This window comes from Triticum dicoccoides, chromosome 3B (genome assembly GCF_002162155.2).
Source record: "Triticum dicoccoides isolate Atlit2015 ecotype Zavitan chromosome 3B, WEW_v2.0, whole genome shotgun sequence".
Taxonomy (NCBI): Eukaryota; Viridiplantae; Streptophyta; class Magnoliopsida; order Poales; family Poaceae; genus Triticum; species Triticum dicoccoides.
The window spans coordinates 533,084,393-533,101,747 of NC_041385.1; the positions used below are offsets into that span (position 1 = coordinate 533,084,393).

Below are 17,355 nucleotides of genomic sequence, written 5' to 3' on the forward strand. Positions count from 1 at the left end.
TCTTGACGAGCTCTTCAAGGTACCTACCCTGTCCTCTTCACTGAGAGAGATACCGCATTTCAAGTTGTTCTTCTTCCTTTGTAGTGCACTATGCTGAAGAATACATACAGAGGAAGATACGATAATTATGCATTATGTTAGATAATTGATAGATTCAAGCCCTGAATTATTAGACACCCACCCAGTTCTGTCTTGGAATTAATGCATGTGTGATGTGCCTGTGCATGATGCTTGTGGGGCTGACCATCGGTCCATCACATGCCAGTAACTCACTCATAAGCTGGGCCTTCTATTTTGTAGTTGAAATAGCTCACTGCAATTGCTGTCTCACAACTACTCATCCTGGGACTTCACACATGAAAACATATTTTTCACTTTTATTTAATTGATGGTCATAGATTCTGCTGCAGTGTAAGCCCTGCAGCAATGATGATATGATCTTCTGGAAAGACGTGTGTGTGTGGGGGGGTGATAAATATGACTAGAATTAATATAACATGCAGTATTTGATATTTGATCTAGAGCCATTTTGCTCAATGCATGTGTAGTGCAGGTGTTGTGCAACTTGTATATGATTGTTAGATGACGAGGGATGTTGTCTTCTCCGGAACCTCGGCTAGCTAATCTTTAGAGTTTTGATTTCACATCATTTTCAATCACTTGTGCTCACAAACTGGACATGGTATGATACTGCCCTGTTAATTGTATCCACAAACTAAACCATCTAGGCTTTTAGGTTGTTGTGGTTTTTCCTGCTATAAAATGTATTGTATATTGTTCTTTTTGCTGCTGTAAATTTTTCTGTTGCTTTGGCATGATATATTGTTTGTCCTTTATGGATTGGGGCCACTAGTCAACCTCGTTTGCTCTCTTGCTCTCACTGTCTCTCTTTGCCCAGGTCAGCGGGAAGCTTGATATTGTGAAGGGCGAGATGACCGATGGATGGAGATTGTGGCGCCGCTTCGTCGTAATTGGGTTGTTGCAGAGTGGATGGGTTGTTGTTTTGCTGGGTACTAGCTCTTGGAAGGAAGGCATATCTTGGTACGTCAATACATGTGCTGTGACCGTTCGCTCGAACGGAAGAAAAATGACAAGACAAGGAAGGAAGGGCCAGTAGTGAGTAGTGTGGGAGCTGGTGTTAGATTAATCCATCAGCTTATTTAGTTTGTGGTGTTGTTGTTGAGCAAAAGGTTTGGTAGGATGATGATATGTAAGTGTATTGACTGACTTGCACTTGTGCATGATTGAATCTTGGAATGAACAATACAACATCATTCTCTTTATTTGAATTTCTTATGCGACGCGTTATGCTGCCAAAATTTCTAGCAAAAAACCACATGACTTGTTCAAATTTTGGCCTTTTTTGTAAGGAAACAAAAGCTTTAGGGTGAGGAATGCAAAATCTTGAGCCCTTGGTTGTAAGGAAACTTGTTATCTGCATCATCCAGGAACGTCATTCATGTAAGTGACTCAGTTGAGTGACCCGTGGAGCAAGAATAAGCAAATGCATTGTATTAAGCGTCTGTTCTTGGGACATCTTGAGGGGTTTGGACGCTCTCATGGTCGTGGAATGAGACGCTATTTGGAATGCTCCAAATTTTCTGCATCTGCACATTTTAACATCACGAAGGGATGTCACGGAACTACAATGCAATCTAGTGTAAAACAAAGGGATGTCACGAAACTACAATGCAATCTAGGGGTTTGAAAGAAAATGAGTATTTGAAAGAAAAAACTAAAAGAATTGAAGAAGAGAAGATGACATATGTTGCTGATGTCATCGATGATCACAAGATGAAGATGAATACAATGCGCTTGAAGATGGATGCAATGCGCTTGAAAATGTAAAAATAAACATAGAATAGAAGCATCGATGGCCGAGGCATTCATCACTGAGGAGGCGTCAAACTTCGTGACAGCACACTATGAAGCCAAAAATCATCATTTGCATAATCCGAAGCCTCGGTACAGTGCTAACGAGCCTACAAAGGGTCAATCCAACCTCAGCCTATTCAAAGGGAATCTTGCACCATCCAGTGCTTGGAAACTAGTATCATTGGATGTTGAAGAATAACAGACCATTTCGCTGTATCTCTTTAACAACCTAACAGAAGTGCGGCCGTACATCGAGTAAGATCTCGTTACATTGTTTTGCAACTTCTAATTTCTTTGAACTGCTCTTGTTCCTGGATATTTGATGCAGTCGATACGTCGCCATATTCTCGTATGGAGCGGTGATCCAAAAGGATTCCGTCGAAGAGTATGAGCTTCTATCAAAGCAAGGAGGCGAATATCGCTTTCGTACCAATGGCAAAGAGCTATCTATGGCTGACCGAAAGTCTACAAATTGTTGTGTCTCTGCTATCGGCGAAGGAGGTGTCGAGTATTATGGAAGAGTTGAAGCAATTTATGGACTTCAATTCTATGGTGATAACCCACCAAACGTCGTACTGTTCAGATGTTATTGGTTCCAGCCAAGGAAGACTAGAAGGACTCATGAACATATAGGGCTAGTCGAAATCAAACAAAGCACCCATTTGGATGTTCCCGATGTCTATATTACGGCTCAACATGAAACCCAAGTTTTCTATCTACCGTGGGCCTGTCAAAGTGATCCAAATCTCAGTGGTTGGGATGTCGTTTATGAAGTGCCACCACGTGTTAGACCACCTCCCCCCAATGAAGAGGATTATGGACGTCACATTAACCAAGACACATATGATGAAGTTGAATTCTTCCAAGAAACATGTCTTGCCAAACAACGTTTCAAGAAACGCTCTACTCCACCCCAGAACATTGAAGTAGACAACGATAATGAATCCGACCCTGAGCCGGAACAAGAAGAGCCGGAAGAAGAAGAAGTTACTGCTGCAGATGACCTGTCAGTGCTTGAACGATTACGTAAAGGTGGCCTTCCACATGATGATGCATTTATTAATGATGATGATGAGCACGTCATTACCGATAGAGATGATGATGATGCATTTATTAATGATGATCACGTCATTACTGATAGTGATTCTTAGGTATTCAAATTTTTATGTTGTACTTTGTATAATTTATATAGTTGGTATGTATAATTTTCTTACTTTGTATGATTGTTTCTTATACATAGTGCCATGGTCTTGATTTCCGCCCCCGTCGGCCCTCGCCCGCTTTATGATTTGGATGTGGTAAATTCTCTTTCATAACTATTTGTTGCATTTCACATTTATGACAATTATGACCATCAAGTTGACATAGAGATATTTTAATCTAGGAGGTATGTGAACCAGAATTTGAAACCGACCCTCTTGTCGAGAAGTTAAATTTAGTTGAAAAAGAAAATGAGTATTTGAAAGAAAAAATTAAAAGAATTGAAGAAGAGAAGATGACATTGGAGTTGTATGTTGCCGATGTCATCGATGATCACAAGATGAAGATGAATGCAATGCGCTTGAAGATGGATGCAATGCGCCTGAAGTTTAAGAAGATTAGAAAATATGCCATTGATAATGAGGCTTGGTATCATTATGCCGTTAGATCAATTGTTACCTTAGTTGCGATCTTCATCATATTTGTTCTGATGAGGGCAAGTTTTCTCTAATGTTTTGCTTTACAAATGGATACTTAGCTTATTTTCCTTCTAAATGGCATAATTACCTAAGTTATATAAAAAAAATGAGCTATACTTAGCTTATTCAGTTCATTTATGACATACTTAGCATACTTAGGTCAAAAATGGCATGATAATCTTTGTTACGTCCTAAATGATATAGACTTAGCTTATTTTCCTCGAAAATGACATAATAACCTTACTAAGCTACAAAATGACCTATTTACCTAGCTTAGCTCTAAAATGACCTACAATTAGCATTTTTACCTAGCTTAGCTCTAAGAAGAGAAGCGGAGAAAAAGAAAGAGAAGAAGAAAAATCTTCTTCTTCTTCTTCTTTCTCTTCTTCTTCTAACTAGTCTTCTTCTTCTAACTTTCATCTTTCCCAATTTGCAGATTTGATTTACATGAGGAAGGCTTGGATTCATGGAGTGTACTATTCTTCTGGTGCTTCCTTGTTGTTTATGAAAACTTGTTTGGATATGTATGTCTATATGAATATGTTGTTGGAAACTTGTTTGTGGTTATGTATACATGGATATGTTGGACTTCGTTGAACTATGTTGTTGGATTTGATCAAATATGTTGTTGGACATGCTGTTGGATATGTATGCATGTATATCTGTGTTTGAAACCATGTTTAATTAATTGGATTTAAATAAAAACAGGGGATGTGTAGCCTCTTTGCCGTCTGCTAGCGGACGACAAAGCTCTTTGCCGTCCGCTAGCAAACGAGAAAGAGGACACGTGACAGTCACCTGTGCAAACTGGCAACACTGGCTGTCTATTTGGTCATTTTGTCGTCTGCAAGTGGACGACAAAGTGACCAAATAGGCCTGGCAAACAGGGCCATCTATGTCGTCTACTGGCCGATGGCATAGCTAGCCACGTGGCAGCATCCCAGTGCTGCCCTAGCTAAGCTCTTTGTCGTCCGTCAGCGGACGGCAAAGAGCTTTGCCTCTTTGCCGTCGGCTGGCGGACGGCAAAGAACGTCGTTAACCCCCTAACGGCTCTCACCTCACACCGCTGCCGTCCGTCGTCGTTGCCGTCTGCTGGCCTTGGATGGCTGACGTCACAACCCTTTGTCGTCCGTTTCTACGAAGCGGATGACAAAGAAGGCCTTTGCTGGTACGTGTTCAGCCGGATGGTTTGCCGTCCGCTGGCTGACGACAAAGGTCTTTGCCGTCCGGCATCCGTGCCTTTGCCGTCCGCCATGGTGAACGATAAAAAAGCTGATTCCAGTAGTGTATGGCCGAAAGATCAAAGTTTCTCCTTTTGATGATACATAATTTTCTCATTTTGAACACTTCTACATTTGAGGCCTTCTTAATTATGTTTTTGACCATGCAAAAATCTGATATCAACACATCTTCAATGGGTAAACGGAATCAATAGGGACTTCTACCTGTGTTCTCCTGTGAACCTCACACACACTAGTTCCTCATCCAAGTTTATCGTTAATACTCTAAAATCAACTAGGATGGCACTAGATGCATTTATTACAATATAAGATAATTAAAATGGCTAAGGAGGGGCTCCTCCTATGCGCTCGCCGTTGTGGGCGAGAGCTCTCAGCTAAACCTGGGCAAACGTCGGGCCGGGCCGGGTTTCGGGCCGGGCTTGTAAAAGCCCGACCTTCATTTCTCAAGCCCGAGCCCGGCCCGAAACCCGAAATACTCCATATTTTCAAGCCCCAGCCCGGCCTGAAATCAAGCCCGAAGTTCGAAAGCCCGGCCCGAAGCCCGAAATACTCCATATTTTCAAACCCGAGCCCGGCCTGAAATCAAGCCCGAAGCCCGAAAGCCCGGCCCGAATGCTGTTTTTTAGTCCGTGCACGTGCAAGCCCGGCCCGAAACCCGAAAGCCCGGCCCGAAATACGGAAAAATTGAAGCCCGAGCCCGGCCCGAACTATCTTTCGGGTTGCAAAACAAAGCCTGAGCCCGGCCTGAATGTCAAGCCCGGCCCGGCCCGGCCCGGGTTTTTCGGGTCGGGTCGTCGGGCCGGGCTGCCCATGCCCGGGTTTACTCTCAGCCGAGCGCTATTGATATCTATCGTGCCATGAAATATCAAGAGGTGCGGCTCGCTGACTGATCTTCTCTGAGAGAGAAAGAGACAACCCTAGAGAGATGGACAGAAAGGGCTGATCGTTTCCGCTGAAGGCCACGGAAAAATCGAGAGAAGCACTGATCCCTCACTTCTTCCTTATCCTCCTCGCACGCACGCGCGCGCGCGCACACACACAGAGAGAGACGGGTAGAAAGGGGAGATCCGCTGCAGTACAAGGGGCTCTCCTCCTCCACCTGCCGGCTTGACTAGCTATGCGTGCTCTCGGCTTGGTGCTGCGGCACCAGCTCCGCTGCCTCCTTCAGATTTGACGTGGCCGCGGAGAACAAGAGGGTGGTGGGGGGCTCATGGCACTTCCGAAGCTGGCGTATGACGGCGTCGTGGTGGTGGCTATCGCGCCACCCAAGGGCTCGGCATCCGTGACAGCTGGGGAGGAGAAGACCTTGCCAGAGTGCGCCATCTCTCTGTTGGAGTTTGGGGAGAAGGAGGAGATCCGACTCGGCTATCAGACTCTTGAGATTTTTTAAGTTGGCTCTGAGTAGTAGGAACTTATATGAATCATGTTTTTTTTATTGTTTCTCCCTGTCGGTACTCACGATGCTTATGAACTGTTTGTCTGTTTGATATAGTGATTTTGGTCACAAGGTTGCCAGAATTGCGATTCTATGACTTTACAATACAATCTAACCCCTCTGATTCTACGATTTTAGTTCATAGAATCTATATTTCTACGATTCTGATAGTTAAGATTCTATGATTTATGATCCTACCATCAGAGCTCCGATCTGATTCGACATTGCGATTCTAACAACCTTGTCTTGGTGTACATAAATAAATAAGTGAGATGAAGAGCACATTATTAGGGACTGTACTCCATTAGATGCATTAGCATCGGTGAAGATATTGGCCCAGTTTGGCCATGTTTACAGGACGCACAAGGGTAAATGATCAAGTATTTTCATTACTGGTAGACACTATATTGAAGAAAAGAAAGTACAGGTCCTATGTGTGCCTATGTGACACCATTCTACTTCTCCATTCATCCGGCCCTGTCTACCACACTGACTTCACTTGATTTTTTGAACAATGGTGCCAATGCTCAGAATGATCGCCTCTGTCTTCCAAACGAACATGATGTAAAAAGAATGATCTTCAAGGGCACCACCCCTGCTTCTGTTTTCATTGAAAACAAAACAAGGCCGTGATGTAAAATGAGACTACATAAGGTAATGTTTGCTGCAAGGCAGTGCTTACTTTCCCAAATTTGTAAGGATTTTAAAATTTCTGGCACAATTTTTCTATTGTTTTTGGATGTTTAGTGTAGTTTCAGACCTAAGATAAGAAGTGGCTACTTCTATGGAAGCATAAATTCTCTTTTCATATTTACTGCGACATGTATTGAGACTGGTTGATATACAGTAGGTCCGACAAAGGCTAGACAGAAGTTTGATCATGTGGTATACTGATATTTATACAAAATTGTTTTTTCCTTGCCAAAGCAACAAGCATTTGAACAGGCTCTTTCATGGGCGCGGCGTGTCGCCGCGCCTCTGCCTGCTAGTCAGTTTCCAAAGCTACCGAGATCACCAGCTGTTTGGTGCAAATCAACTCCCAAGCTACTTCAAGAGCATGTCACCTTTTAAAACATATCGCTTCCAACAAAACAACAATGTTGAATGAAAGAACAATGCAAATAAGCGATAAAAGCCTATTTTAGGTTCATGACACAAGGATCGTATTTTTATATTAAGCGAGATACATATTCACTAGAGTAAGCTGTCTGATGATAATAAAACATCAAAAGACACTATATTTGCCTGCTGCTACCTATCTAACTATGGTTTTTTAGTTGCTAGTATTGCCATATATATTAGCTGATCTTAGATAATGTATGTACATACTGAGAATATTTAACACGGAGAATATAACACGGTAAACCCTACAATTATGCGATAGCACAGATCGTGCCCATAAAATGGTCAGCCAAGTGACCATCAGTGATAGGTGATATACCAAATAATTAGTCTACGTTGCAGTAGAAAGTTGACAAAATAGGTGAAACAACAGGTTTGCACAGAGAGCTTATTGCGATTTTAACACATACTGTATAATATAAGTTCTATTCTGTACAGAGAAAATGCAGTTTATAACAACTGTCTTCCAACTCACTGACCACGCGGGGTTTGCCTCCCTGCAGAGAGTGAAACAATGCATTCTTGGACCATCACTTCAACTTTTCTCTTGAGAAGCTTGTCCTTAACACCAGAAAGCATGCTACGGTAAAACATCTCCAAGCGAGCGAGCTCATCAGTATCCGACGAATCCAAGATGTTCTCAAATTCCTTTCTGATATCAAAGACTGCAGACTCTTGAAGTGAGCGAGGAAGTGTCCGTTCGTCCATGGGCTTGCGGAATATTGAAATGTGGAGTATGTTGGCATATCTCTCCATGAGTGTCAGTTTTGACCTAAGGAACTGTAGCTCCTCCGAGGCAGCAGATAACTTCAGCTCCAGCTCAGTGTTAGTGCCGTCGTTCGCTCTTGATGTCGACGCCTGCCCTTGGTCCTCATGAATCTCTTGGAAGTTCTCATCAAGAGGAGGCCACATCACAACGCATGGAGTGTAACTGTCAGTAGTCTGGTCTCTCCCAAGCACGCCGCTGCGGCCTCGGCCCCATGCCCACATCCTGTACCCGTCACCGGCAACAAGAACAGTGTGGGCAGCTCCACAGGCAACCTGCACTGGACCAAGAAACTTGAACCCATTCGTCTCAGGAGACTGAACTCTTATGGGGTACAGGGCATCCCCTGCGTCCATTCCTGAAAAGCTAGCATCTGGGCACAATCCGAGACCTCTCTCCATTCCCCAGCACCACACCTCTCCATCGGAGGAGACTACTGCCGTGTGGAACAGTCCACAATCAAGAGAGATGAGGAAGGAACCGGTGGGCAAGCCGTCAACAGGCTGCGGGGAGCAGATGGTGGCAGTTGTTCCATGGCCAAGCTGCCCATTGTCACCAATGCCAAATGTCCAGCACCGAGATTCAAGATCCTGATCAAAAGACTTCTTATTGGTGAGCACAGCAGTGTGCCAAGCTCCGCATGCAATTTCATACACCTCCCATGAAGAGCCCTCACCAAATTCTGAGATGAGCACGGGACGAGACCTACTTTCCTTGTCACCCAGACCCAACTGCCCATGGTTGTTGTTGCCCCAGGAATAACAGACAAGGTCACCTCCTGTATACGTCTCTCCAGCACTGACGGCAGCCACAACATGTTCATTACCGCAGGCAACCTTAACTACAGTGTGGCCATGGAAATCCCACACAGGCAGTGGGGCTGAGGTAGCTGCTATGTAAAACTCCCCATCATCAGTCTGCTGCGGGCAATTTCCCCACATCCACAGGGCCCCAAGACTATCTATTGCAAATGACATCATGCCCCCAGCTTTCACAGAAGACAACTGTAACAGAACATGCATATTACATAGGGATTAATTAAGCAGAAAGTTCTCGAGCTTATAGTCTTGCAAACTGTTGATTGTTGAAAAGGATTGCTTCTTTCGTACCTTCAAAGGAGTCCGTGCAAGAGTGTTCTGTTCTTCATCCTGCAGTGTTTCAGGGGAACCCAAATCTTGAAACCCGTCAACCAAACATGGAGAAAGAGAATTCTCTTCTCCATAGCCAAGCTGACCATCCGTTAGGTAGTCAAGGAAGTAAAATAGTTGACAATGACAGGATATTACTAGAGTGATTTCGAGATGACAAAGTACAAAATTACACAAAAAGGATAAAGGATACAGATATTGTAGCCCCATGACCAGAGTGAGCCTTCATCTGCAGCGTTGAAGAGTATTCATTACCAAATGAAACTTCAGTATCAACCTTCATCATACTATTTAGTAATTGCGTTTCCCTACTTTTGAGTATTTTTCATGCACCAAGAACCTAGAGAAACAAGGATGTTTTGTGTACTACTTGATACTCTCACTGAATCGGTTCAGTCAGCAAAGCATAGTAAGGTCCAGACCACACGAACAGTTGCATAAATCACCGGCAGAAAAATTCAATGCACATGACATGCCTGCACACATTTTGTGAAAGCCAGATACCAAATACAGTACTTGTGAAATCAAGAGCAAGCACACATGGCTTCTTGGACCATGGGCATCATTTAACTTACAAACTGCCAGGTTAATGGAATCACTCGTTCATAACGGTCTCATGTTTGGAGCCACTGTAAGGTCAATTGCGGTTTTCAGGCTAGTGCATCTACCACTCCCCACAAGCCGCACGAACATCAGAAATTCAGAATGCTGCAGGTACTTCAGACAGTATTTTCCCAACCCAAATTGCTGTACAACAATGTCTAGTTTCGCTTTTACTAGCACGAGGAGGAGTGCAGTAGTAGAAAAGGCGGACGAGATAGAGGCATAGAGCACGAACCGTCGAGCGCGAGGCTGTGGTACGCGCCGGCGGCGACGGCGGTGAACCTGGGCCGCTGCCTCCCCGCAGCAGGAGCAGCTACGGTGGGCACGTGCACGTCCGCCTCGCGACCGGTGCCAAGGCGGCCGAACGTCCCCCGCCCCCATGAGTAGAGCTCCCCGTTACCTGCAAGCCACGAGCAAAACCACCTCTCAGATCCCGAATTCCGGCGGTGCCCGGAAGCATCCGCGTGACGTGACTAAAGTGGCCAAGCGGGAGGCTCCTTACCGGTGAGTGCGAGCGTGTGGGCCTCGCCGGCGGCGACGGCGGACACCTTGGGCGGCATCTGCGGTGGAGTGGAGGAGACGGCGGGTGAGGAGCGGGAGGTAGAGTACAGGTGGAAGAATCACCCGCGAGAGGAATGTGGCGGTTGAAAAGGAAGCTCGTGGAGAGGAGGGGAAGACGATAAAGGAGTCGACTCACTCGAGTGAATGAACCGAAACGGCAAAGTGAGTTGCGTGCGTGCGCGCGAGCGTGCCGATATCTTCGGGCTCGCCTGTGTCGTCGTCTTCGTTTTTTCTCCGGAGCTATCCTGATGAGTATCGGTTTGGGCGTGTCGCGCGCCTAGCTGCCGCTGCGTCACTGCAGATACAGATATGGCTGCTGATGCCATGATGATAAGCGTCATTAAGTGGTTGGAATTTAGGAAGAGGTAGGTGCGTGTGTTGATTGGGAGTGCGATGTAGACAAGTGTCCATGTGTACTCACTACTGTCAACGTAGACAAGTGTCAGTGTTAACTTTCTTTTTTGGGGGGCGCGTGGAATTGTCAATGTTTTTACTGAACTGAAGCGGCAACCATTTCAAACTCTGCATATGATCAGAGCATCCTGGAGAGAAACAATAATACTACACCTACGAAACCAACCTACTAAGAGTTACGTAACCTGCCTAACAAATCTATCGCCCCCCTGATTTTCACCCGTGTGGGCCCCTGCCACATCCATCCATCCAATCGCAGTCCTACACACGCACCTATTACGTAAAATCTGTACGTAACTTTACCTAGGTGTAGCATTGCTCGGAGAGAAAACTCAAATCACTGTTCCAAAAACGAACACTCGCAACACTGCAAATCAACATCCTTCCATTTCGCCGAGGGGGCTCCAATTTGCACAAGCAGCCAACTCACATGACTTCAGGACACTTTACAGGTTCAGGTTCGGTGCATCATCCTAAAGGCACAGCACCCTGCGAAGGAGTGTACTAGTTTGCCACCATCTACTCCCTCCGTTCCGATTTACTCGTCGTGGTTTTAGTGCAGAACTAAAACCACGACGAGTAAATCGGAGTGGAGGGAGTAGTACTTATATCATATTTTCACAGATTTGACAGCCAGATAACATCGATTACGGCGGATGCCGCAAGGAAGGCGCAGCTGAGAAAGGCACACGCGATCGAGGCTGCCGATAAGTCGCAGAAACGTGGCAAAGGCTTGCAGAAGTTGGGAAGCGCCGTGTGCCGGATTCCGGTGCGGTTCAAATTTGCGACCGCCGCTGCTGCTGATCCCGCGCTCAGCATCGCATACGCAAAGACCTGCCACGATGCACCAGCCGTATTATTCTTCAGTTCCATTGCAATGTCAGACACTAGCAGAGTTCAATATGTTCAGATGTTATTTGTCAAAGCTAACAGAGTGTCATGAGCTACTGAAGGCGCTTAAGGACAAACATCGTACAGAAAGCTTTGCATCAAGTCCTGGTCTCCTGGGCCTCCCATTGATAGGGGGTTACTGGAATGATTCAGTGACTATTTTTTTATGTGGTATACTTTCAAATCTCTTCAATCACTTCAATGTGACGTCAAACGGCATCGCGAATGCATCAGTGCTCAAAAGAAACAGATAAATGTGTCTTTTAAGCAGCATTAATTTTGACTGGGAGGAGTGCGAAAATAATCATATGCAAGATGCTACTAAGGATTCGGTAATGAATTAATTGGTAGTTTGTTTGCTGAGATTTAATCTATGGCTATTATAAATCATTCTTCATCTTATAGATAGCATGAGAAAACAATGCCGAATTACCTTTGTACTCCAATATCAATGCCGAAAAAACAAGATGTGCATTTACCATGTATCAACTCCTGCGAGGGCCAGTGAAGAAACGCCGTACCAACTATGTAACAGAAAATTCAGAAAAAGTTTTTCTGTACAAACATTAGTTTGCTCAAATATGATTTGCCTTTGCTCTTCACCTAGTTGCCTGCCACCGTGGAGTTTAATTCTCAATATTTTGAAGAAAAAACAAACAGCCCTTATGGACTTTTATTGTATATTTAGCACAATTGAATCCCTATACCGCCGCGCATGTACATGATACTCAATTTTGCTTGTGCATATTTCTAATAAAAGTGCAGAATATACTTATCTAAAATATGTTTATAAAGTGATACCAATGTATTTCTCGAATGCATAAGACTAGTAAGACTAGGTGACAAAATGCACACTCACATGCACAAAAAAGTGATATGTTTATAAAGTGATATCAGTGTACAGTGATAAAGGACAGAATGGGAATACTTTGCAACATTGCACACTCACATGCACAAAAAACAGAATAATTTCTCTGCAAGCTATAAAAAGGATTCATTTTCTGTAGTCTTTTATGGCTAGTGACAAACATTCCATCTAAATCAAGCAAGGAAACTTTTTTACCGCTTCATTCCTTCTTTTGCCAGTTTGTTGTTCTCTTTGCATTGTTTTTTTTTCAACTTAAGTTTTCTGTTTGGTTTGTAAAGACTCTCACCATCTTTGGTGATTCCTCCTAACACAAAATGATGCACATTCAAGAAAAAAAAAGTAACGGAACTATTTTTATGTAGCCAATATATAGACATGGCAAGCTAGTGACAAGAGACTAAATAAATTGTGTACTAAGATGCCAGTTGCTAGCATGAGATTTCTTCGGTCGTAACTTAGAACAAACTCAACCAACCGCCTATACTAGTACTGGCTACTGACCCGCCCATAAAATACATAAGAGTATTACATAACATAGAGGAAACTGTCACTTTTATGCAGACATCACAAACAGGGAAATAAAGTATGAAACAACATGACTAAAAAATAAAATCAAATCATCAGAGCACAAATAGCAATGATAATTACTAGGCAATGCATAATCAGATCAAAATCACCATAGCATACCTGATCACCAGCTAACAGCATCCAGGCATAGCGCCTGGATGGAACCACAGGGACTTTCTTCAAGGCCTTGTATGCAATCGACAGAAGTTGTGCCAGGGAGTAGGCAGCTGCTGCCGCAGATATCCCAACCAAGGATCTGAAGTTACGAACAACACCATCAGAACTCAGTATTCTGGACGGAGATTATTTACAGATTTCAAACTACAACAGTTCAAAGACTTACTTCAGCGAATCAGAGAGGGACCATTTGGCATACAGTGGAATCTCGATGCCGAAGATGATGAGACTACCCCGTTGCTTGGCGGAGACCATGAGCGACATTGAGATGAGCGCCATCACCAGGGCTGCAGCTCTGGTTGCCACCATGGCCATGTCCAGCCGTGGACATCTTGGTGCTACAGATGTTGTGGGAGACTCCAGCACCGCGTTGCCCCCCATGGCTGGCATCTGGATGCCAAGCTCCGAACCATTCTGGCCATTAGCAAAGGAGCCCATTCCTGTTGCTCCTGGTTGTGGTTTTGTGATCCTAGAAGTTTTTGGCTATGCTTCCTTTTAGCATGGTGATGCAACTGAAGGGGGAGTTGGAGGATTCTAGTAAAAAGATGTCTCTGGCTGAGAACCCATGTTTTGTATGCATATATGATGCACCCGTGAGTGTTTTTGTGTACTTGCTGTCACCATGCTATGACAAAAGCAGCACGGTTTGCGAGCTACCCAAGACCAGTAAGTTGTTTCTAGCCTATCACTAGGATAAGATTTTAGCTGACAACTGCAGTTATCGCCAAGTGTCACCAGGATGTGTATTTTGTGCATTAAGAATAGTGCTGAGTGCTATAGTTATTGCAATAACAAAGCAATTGCGTGGGAATCTTTTCTTTTCTCTCCAAAGATTCGTGGGAATCTGCATATTCTACCAAATGCAGTGGACTGAAGGGAGAAGGCAGAATTAGTAAGACTAAAAATTTGCAGTCACATGGGTTAGTTATTTGGGATACAATACGGTAGTCCAAATCATTAGGTAAGCCTACCTTAAGACTGATTTGGAGTATGGTTCTTTAAGGCAGAAGTGAGCGTCAGTTTTCATGGAAGATCTTTAGTGTTGCTAAAAGCTTTATCACAGGATGGACTAGCAATAACTTGTCAAAAAAGTTGACATGCTAGTATAAACTTAATAATTCTTCGCCCACAACAAAACCAAACGTCTCTCAACTAAAATAGATCATTTAAAGAATTAGTCAATGAGTCTTAACTTGCTGCAATCTTGCCTGGTCTGCTAGTCATATTCTACTTAATCAGACTGGTAATTTTGATGTGTCATCCATCAGATCTGCGGTGGGTGTCAAAACAACAAAGAGAAAACGATTTTTTAACAAAGTGTGGATTTTATTGACTCATAACGAAGCATCCAGGAGATATAAACACAATGAGTGCATACCCGGCCTCTTCATAACTAGGATGCACATAGACAACACCAACGCACACACACACACTCAAAGAAACACGCCAGCAAAGAGCAAAGTCATACAAGACCAAAATTGTGCCTAAGCAAGGAAAATGAAAAAAAGAAAAAGCGAAGCGATCAAAACAGTCATCGAGAAACTACGGCAACGACCGTATCTGCAAATGAGTTTCCATCATGATTTTAAGAACGAGATTGGAGAACTAGGTATTGAACAAGCATGAGTGAAGCAAGGAGCAGACCTTTAGTAGTTCAATGGCGGCCATTTTACAGAGCTATAGGCTGCAGCCTGGGAACTTCGTAACTTTCTCTCCGATATCATCTTCCTCACCATCTCTACCTCACCCCAGATTCCAGTAGCAACGCATATGTTGGACCTAAACCCCGTCATTCCATGGCACAGCCGCTAGTAGTTGCTCCGCCGCCCACTTGCCAACATTCACATTGCAGCGCTTCTCACATGCACCAAGCAATGTTCCCCATATCACCACATTTGCCTCCGTCAGCATTCTGTGCTCCACCAAGGCACGCTCCTCATCCACCAAACCAACTCTACCAAGCATATCAACCACACACCTGTAGTGTTCAACAGTTGGTACTACCTTAATCTTCCCATATTCCATTTGCTTCAGCAAGCCCATCCCAGCATCTACCGGCTCCCTGTTTGAGCAAGCAGAGAGCACTGCCAACATCGTCACACTGTTTGGTGGCACCGGTCACTCCTCATTTCATCAAACATGATTAGTGCATGCTGCTCCTCACCATGTTGCAAGTCCTGTAATTATGGTTGTCCACGACGACACATCCTTGAGAGGAATTCTCCCTTATACCCTCCCTGGAAGGTCTCTGAGGCCGCTTATGATGGCGTTCCATGAACCGAGTCCCCGGTGAGGATTTTCGTCGAACACCCTGCGGGCGGCATCCAGGTCGCCAGCCTTGGCGTAGCAGCTGATGAGAGCGCTCTCGGTGAAGGGATGACGCGCGAGGCCGCGCTTGCAGGCGGCATCGTGGAGCTGGCAGCGCAAGCTGGAGGTGGGGGGCGCGACCTGGGCTGCCGCCTTGAGTGCGAGCGGGAAGGTGCAGCGATTGGGGTGCGCGCCGTGGCGGAACATGTGGATCGCCACGTAGAGCGCAGCGCGGGGAGAGCCGAGGCGTACGTAGGCTCGTGTGAGGGCTTTCCAGTGGAAGGGGAGGAGGAGGAGGAGGAGGCCGTGGCGTGGCAGGCAGGCGTGGAACCGCGGCGGGAGGCGCTCGTCGGCACATGGGTGGAGCCGAGACGCCGCGACGTCGGCGTCATCTAAACTCCTAATCTAAACTCCTAATATCTCGGTTGATAGGTCGCGTTCCGGGTTTTATTTTCGTCCCATCATTTTCGTTCGGTTTTTTTTCGTCCTCAATCTCACCTCCCGCATCCCACTGATTCCCCACCTCCACCTTCGTCCGGTTTAATTTCGTTGGTTATTTTTCATCGAGTTATTTTCCGTCTCGCCTCTCTGTCTCCCACCGATTTTTTTATCGTTCATCCCGCACCCACGAGACGCTCCTCTTCTCCCTCTCCTATGCGCTCGATCCCCTCTCACGCCTAGGGTTCGTAGAGGTTGCGCCGCCACCGCTCGGCTCGGCCTCCTCCTTCCCTTCCCTCCCCCCACCTCCAGCCACACCCGTCCGACCACCTGCCGGATCCCGCGCCGCCACGCCCTGCATCGCTCCGGTCTTTTCCCACAACTCACGCATCGCAACGGCGCTCGCGCCCGCGCGGTCTCCTCCATGACCTCTCTCCCTTGTGGCGGCGGCACACATGACGCATCCGACGGCGAGCTCCACAGGTCAACGCATCCTCTCTTCTCTCCCATGGAAGTCCCATCCCTCTCACATCTCTCTCTGTCCGCGAGCGGTGGCGGCCGGCTGCGCGAGAGGTCGATCTGGTCACGCCTTCCCACCATCGACCGTACTGCGTCGCTATCGGAGGGGCACCCTGCCGCTGTCGGGGACTCGCCGTCATTGAAGCACGCCACCACGCCGCCGCTCTTCTGTCTCTCCCTGCTCGCCTCCCGCGGCCAAGGAGCGCCCCAACCTCGCCATGTCGCTCGTGTGGCTCCCATGGTGCCGCCCCGCATAGCTCCTTGCTGAGCGCCGCAGGTCATGATGGCCGCCGATTTGATCTGCACAACCACTCAATCCTCGGAACTCCCGATCGACGGCAACTCGACCGGGGGCTGGGGGTGAGAAGACTTCGACAATCCAGATAAGGAAGATCACGTCGTGGACGATTGCCTCAACCCTCAGTGTCCTTTGTTGTCACGGCACGGTTGACCCTGTGCTGCGGGCCGGCGAGGTCGTTGAACTTGCCGAAGGCATCACCAAGCTTCTATCTCTAGGTTAGACTCGGGCACCTGTAATCTATGTGCATCATAATGCTCATCGTTAGTTCGGTTGTGCCATTCGTTTCGATTACTGTATGCCAGAACACCTAGCTTAATTAGAGCACACAACCGCAGTAATCATCCATTTATGCTGCTCAAACAGTTTCTCATGTTCTCTCTAATTTAGTGCACACACATTTTGACTGAGTGGCGGAGATATAGAGAAATTGTTTGATTTTGGTG

At 45.8% G+C, this 17,355-nt stretch overlaps 2 protein-coding genes across 4 annotated transcripts; both read right to left on the reverse strand.

Moving 5' to 3' along the window:
* Window positions 1–7,583: 7,583 nt before the first annotated feature.
* LOC119276933 (ultraviolet-B receptor UVR8-like) lies at window positions 7,584–10,600 on the reverse strand. 2 transcript variants are annotated; one of them, XM_037558100.1, is made up of 5 exons: window positions 10,372–10,600; window positions 10,105–10,269; window positions 9,460–9,495; window positions 9,228–9,355; window positions 7,584–9,122 (listed from the first exon to the last, which is right to left on the reverse strand). In XM_037558100.1, the coding sequence occupies exons 1-5, from the start codon at window positions 10,427–10,429 to the stop codon at window positions 7,824–7,826; spliced, it is 1,686 nt and encodes a 561-aa protein (XP_037413997.1). In that variant the 5' UTR covers window positions 10,430–10,600; the 3' UTR covers window positions 7,584–7,823. The 2 variants fall into 2 exon arrangements, with proteins under 2 accessions (XP_037413997.1, XP_037413998.1); XM_037558101.1 differs by lacking the exon at window positions 10,372–10,600 and having other exon boundaries at window positions 9,228–9,347; window positions 10,105–10,241.
* Window positions 10,601–11,210: 610 nt separating this feature from the next.
* Window positions 11,211–16,003, reverse strand: LOC119276934 (CASP-like protein 3A1). Of its 2 annotated transcripts, none has more exons than XM_037558103.1 (3): window positions 13,547–16,003; window positions 13,291–13,426; window positions 11,211–11,678 (listed from the first exon to the last, which is right to left on the reverse strand). In XM_037558103.1, exons 1-3 carry the CDS (start codon window positions 13,783–13,785, stop codon window positions 11,463–11,465), a joined length of 591 nt encoding a protein of 196 aa, XP_037414000.1. In that variant the 5' UTR covers window positions 13,786–16,003; the 3' UTR covers window positions 11,211–11,462. The 2 variants fall into 2 exon arrangements, with proteins under 2 accessions (XP_037414000.1, XP_037413999.1); XM_037558102.1 differs by having other exon boundaries at window positions 13,514–16,003.
* Between the last annotated feature and the right edge of the window lie 1,352 nt (window positions 16,004–17,355).

Bases quoted from the DNA above. Each gene is read 5' to 3' on its own strand.
- LOC119276933 (XM_037558100.1), bottom strand. From the start codon at position 10,429: ATGCCGCCCAAGGTGTCCGCCGTCGCCGCCGGCGAGGCCCACACGCTC. The intron at 10,270-10,371 runs GTAAGGAGCCTC...CGTGGCTTGCAG, and splicing joins CCACACGCTCGCACTCACCG to GTAACGGGGAGCTCTACTCA. The intron at 9,123-9,227 runs GTACGAAAGAAG...GTTCTGTTACAG, and splicing joins TTGCACGGACTCCTTTGAAG to TTGTCTTCTGTGAAAGCTGG.
- LOC119276934 (XM_037558102.1), bottom strand. From the start codon at position 13,785: ATGGGCTCCTTTGCTAATGGCCAGAATGGTTCGGAGCTTGGCATCCAG. The intron at 13,427-13,513 runs GTAAGTCTTTGA...TCGTAACTTCAG, and splicing joins TCCCTCTCTGATTCGCTGAA to ATCCTTGGTTGGGATATCTG. The intron at 11,679-13,290 runs GTATGCTATGGT...GCATCGTGGCAG, and splicing joins TGCTGTTAGCTGGTGATCAG to GTCTTTGCGTATGCGATGCT.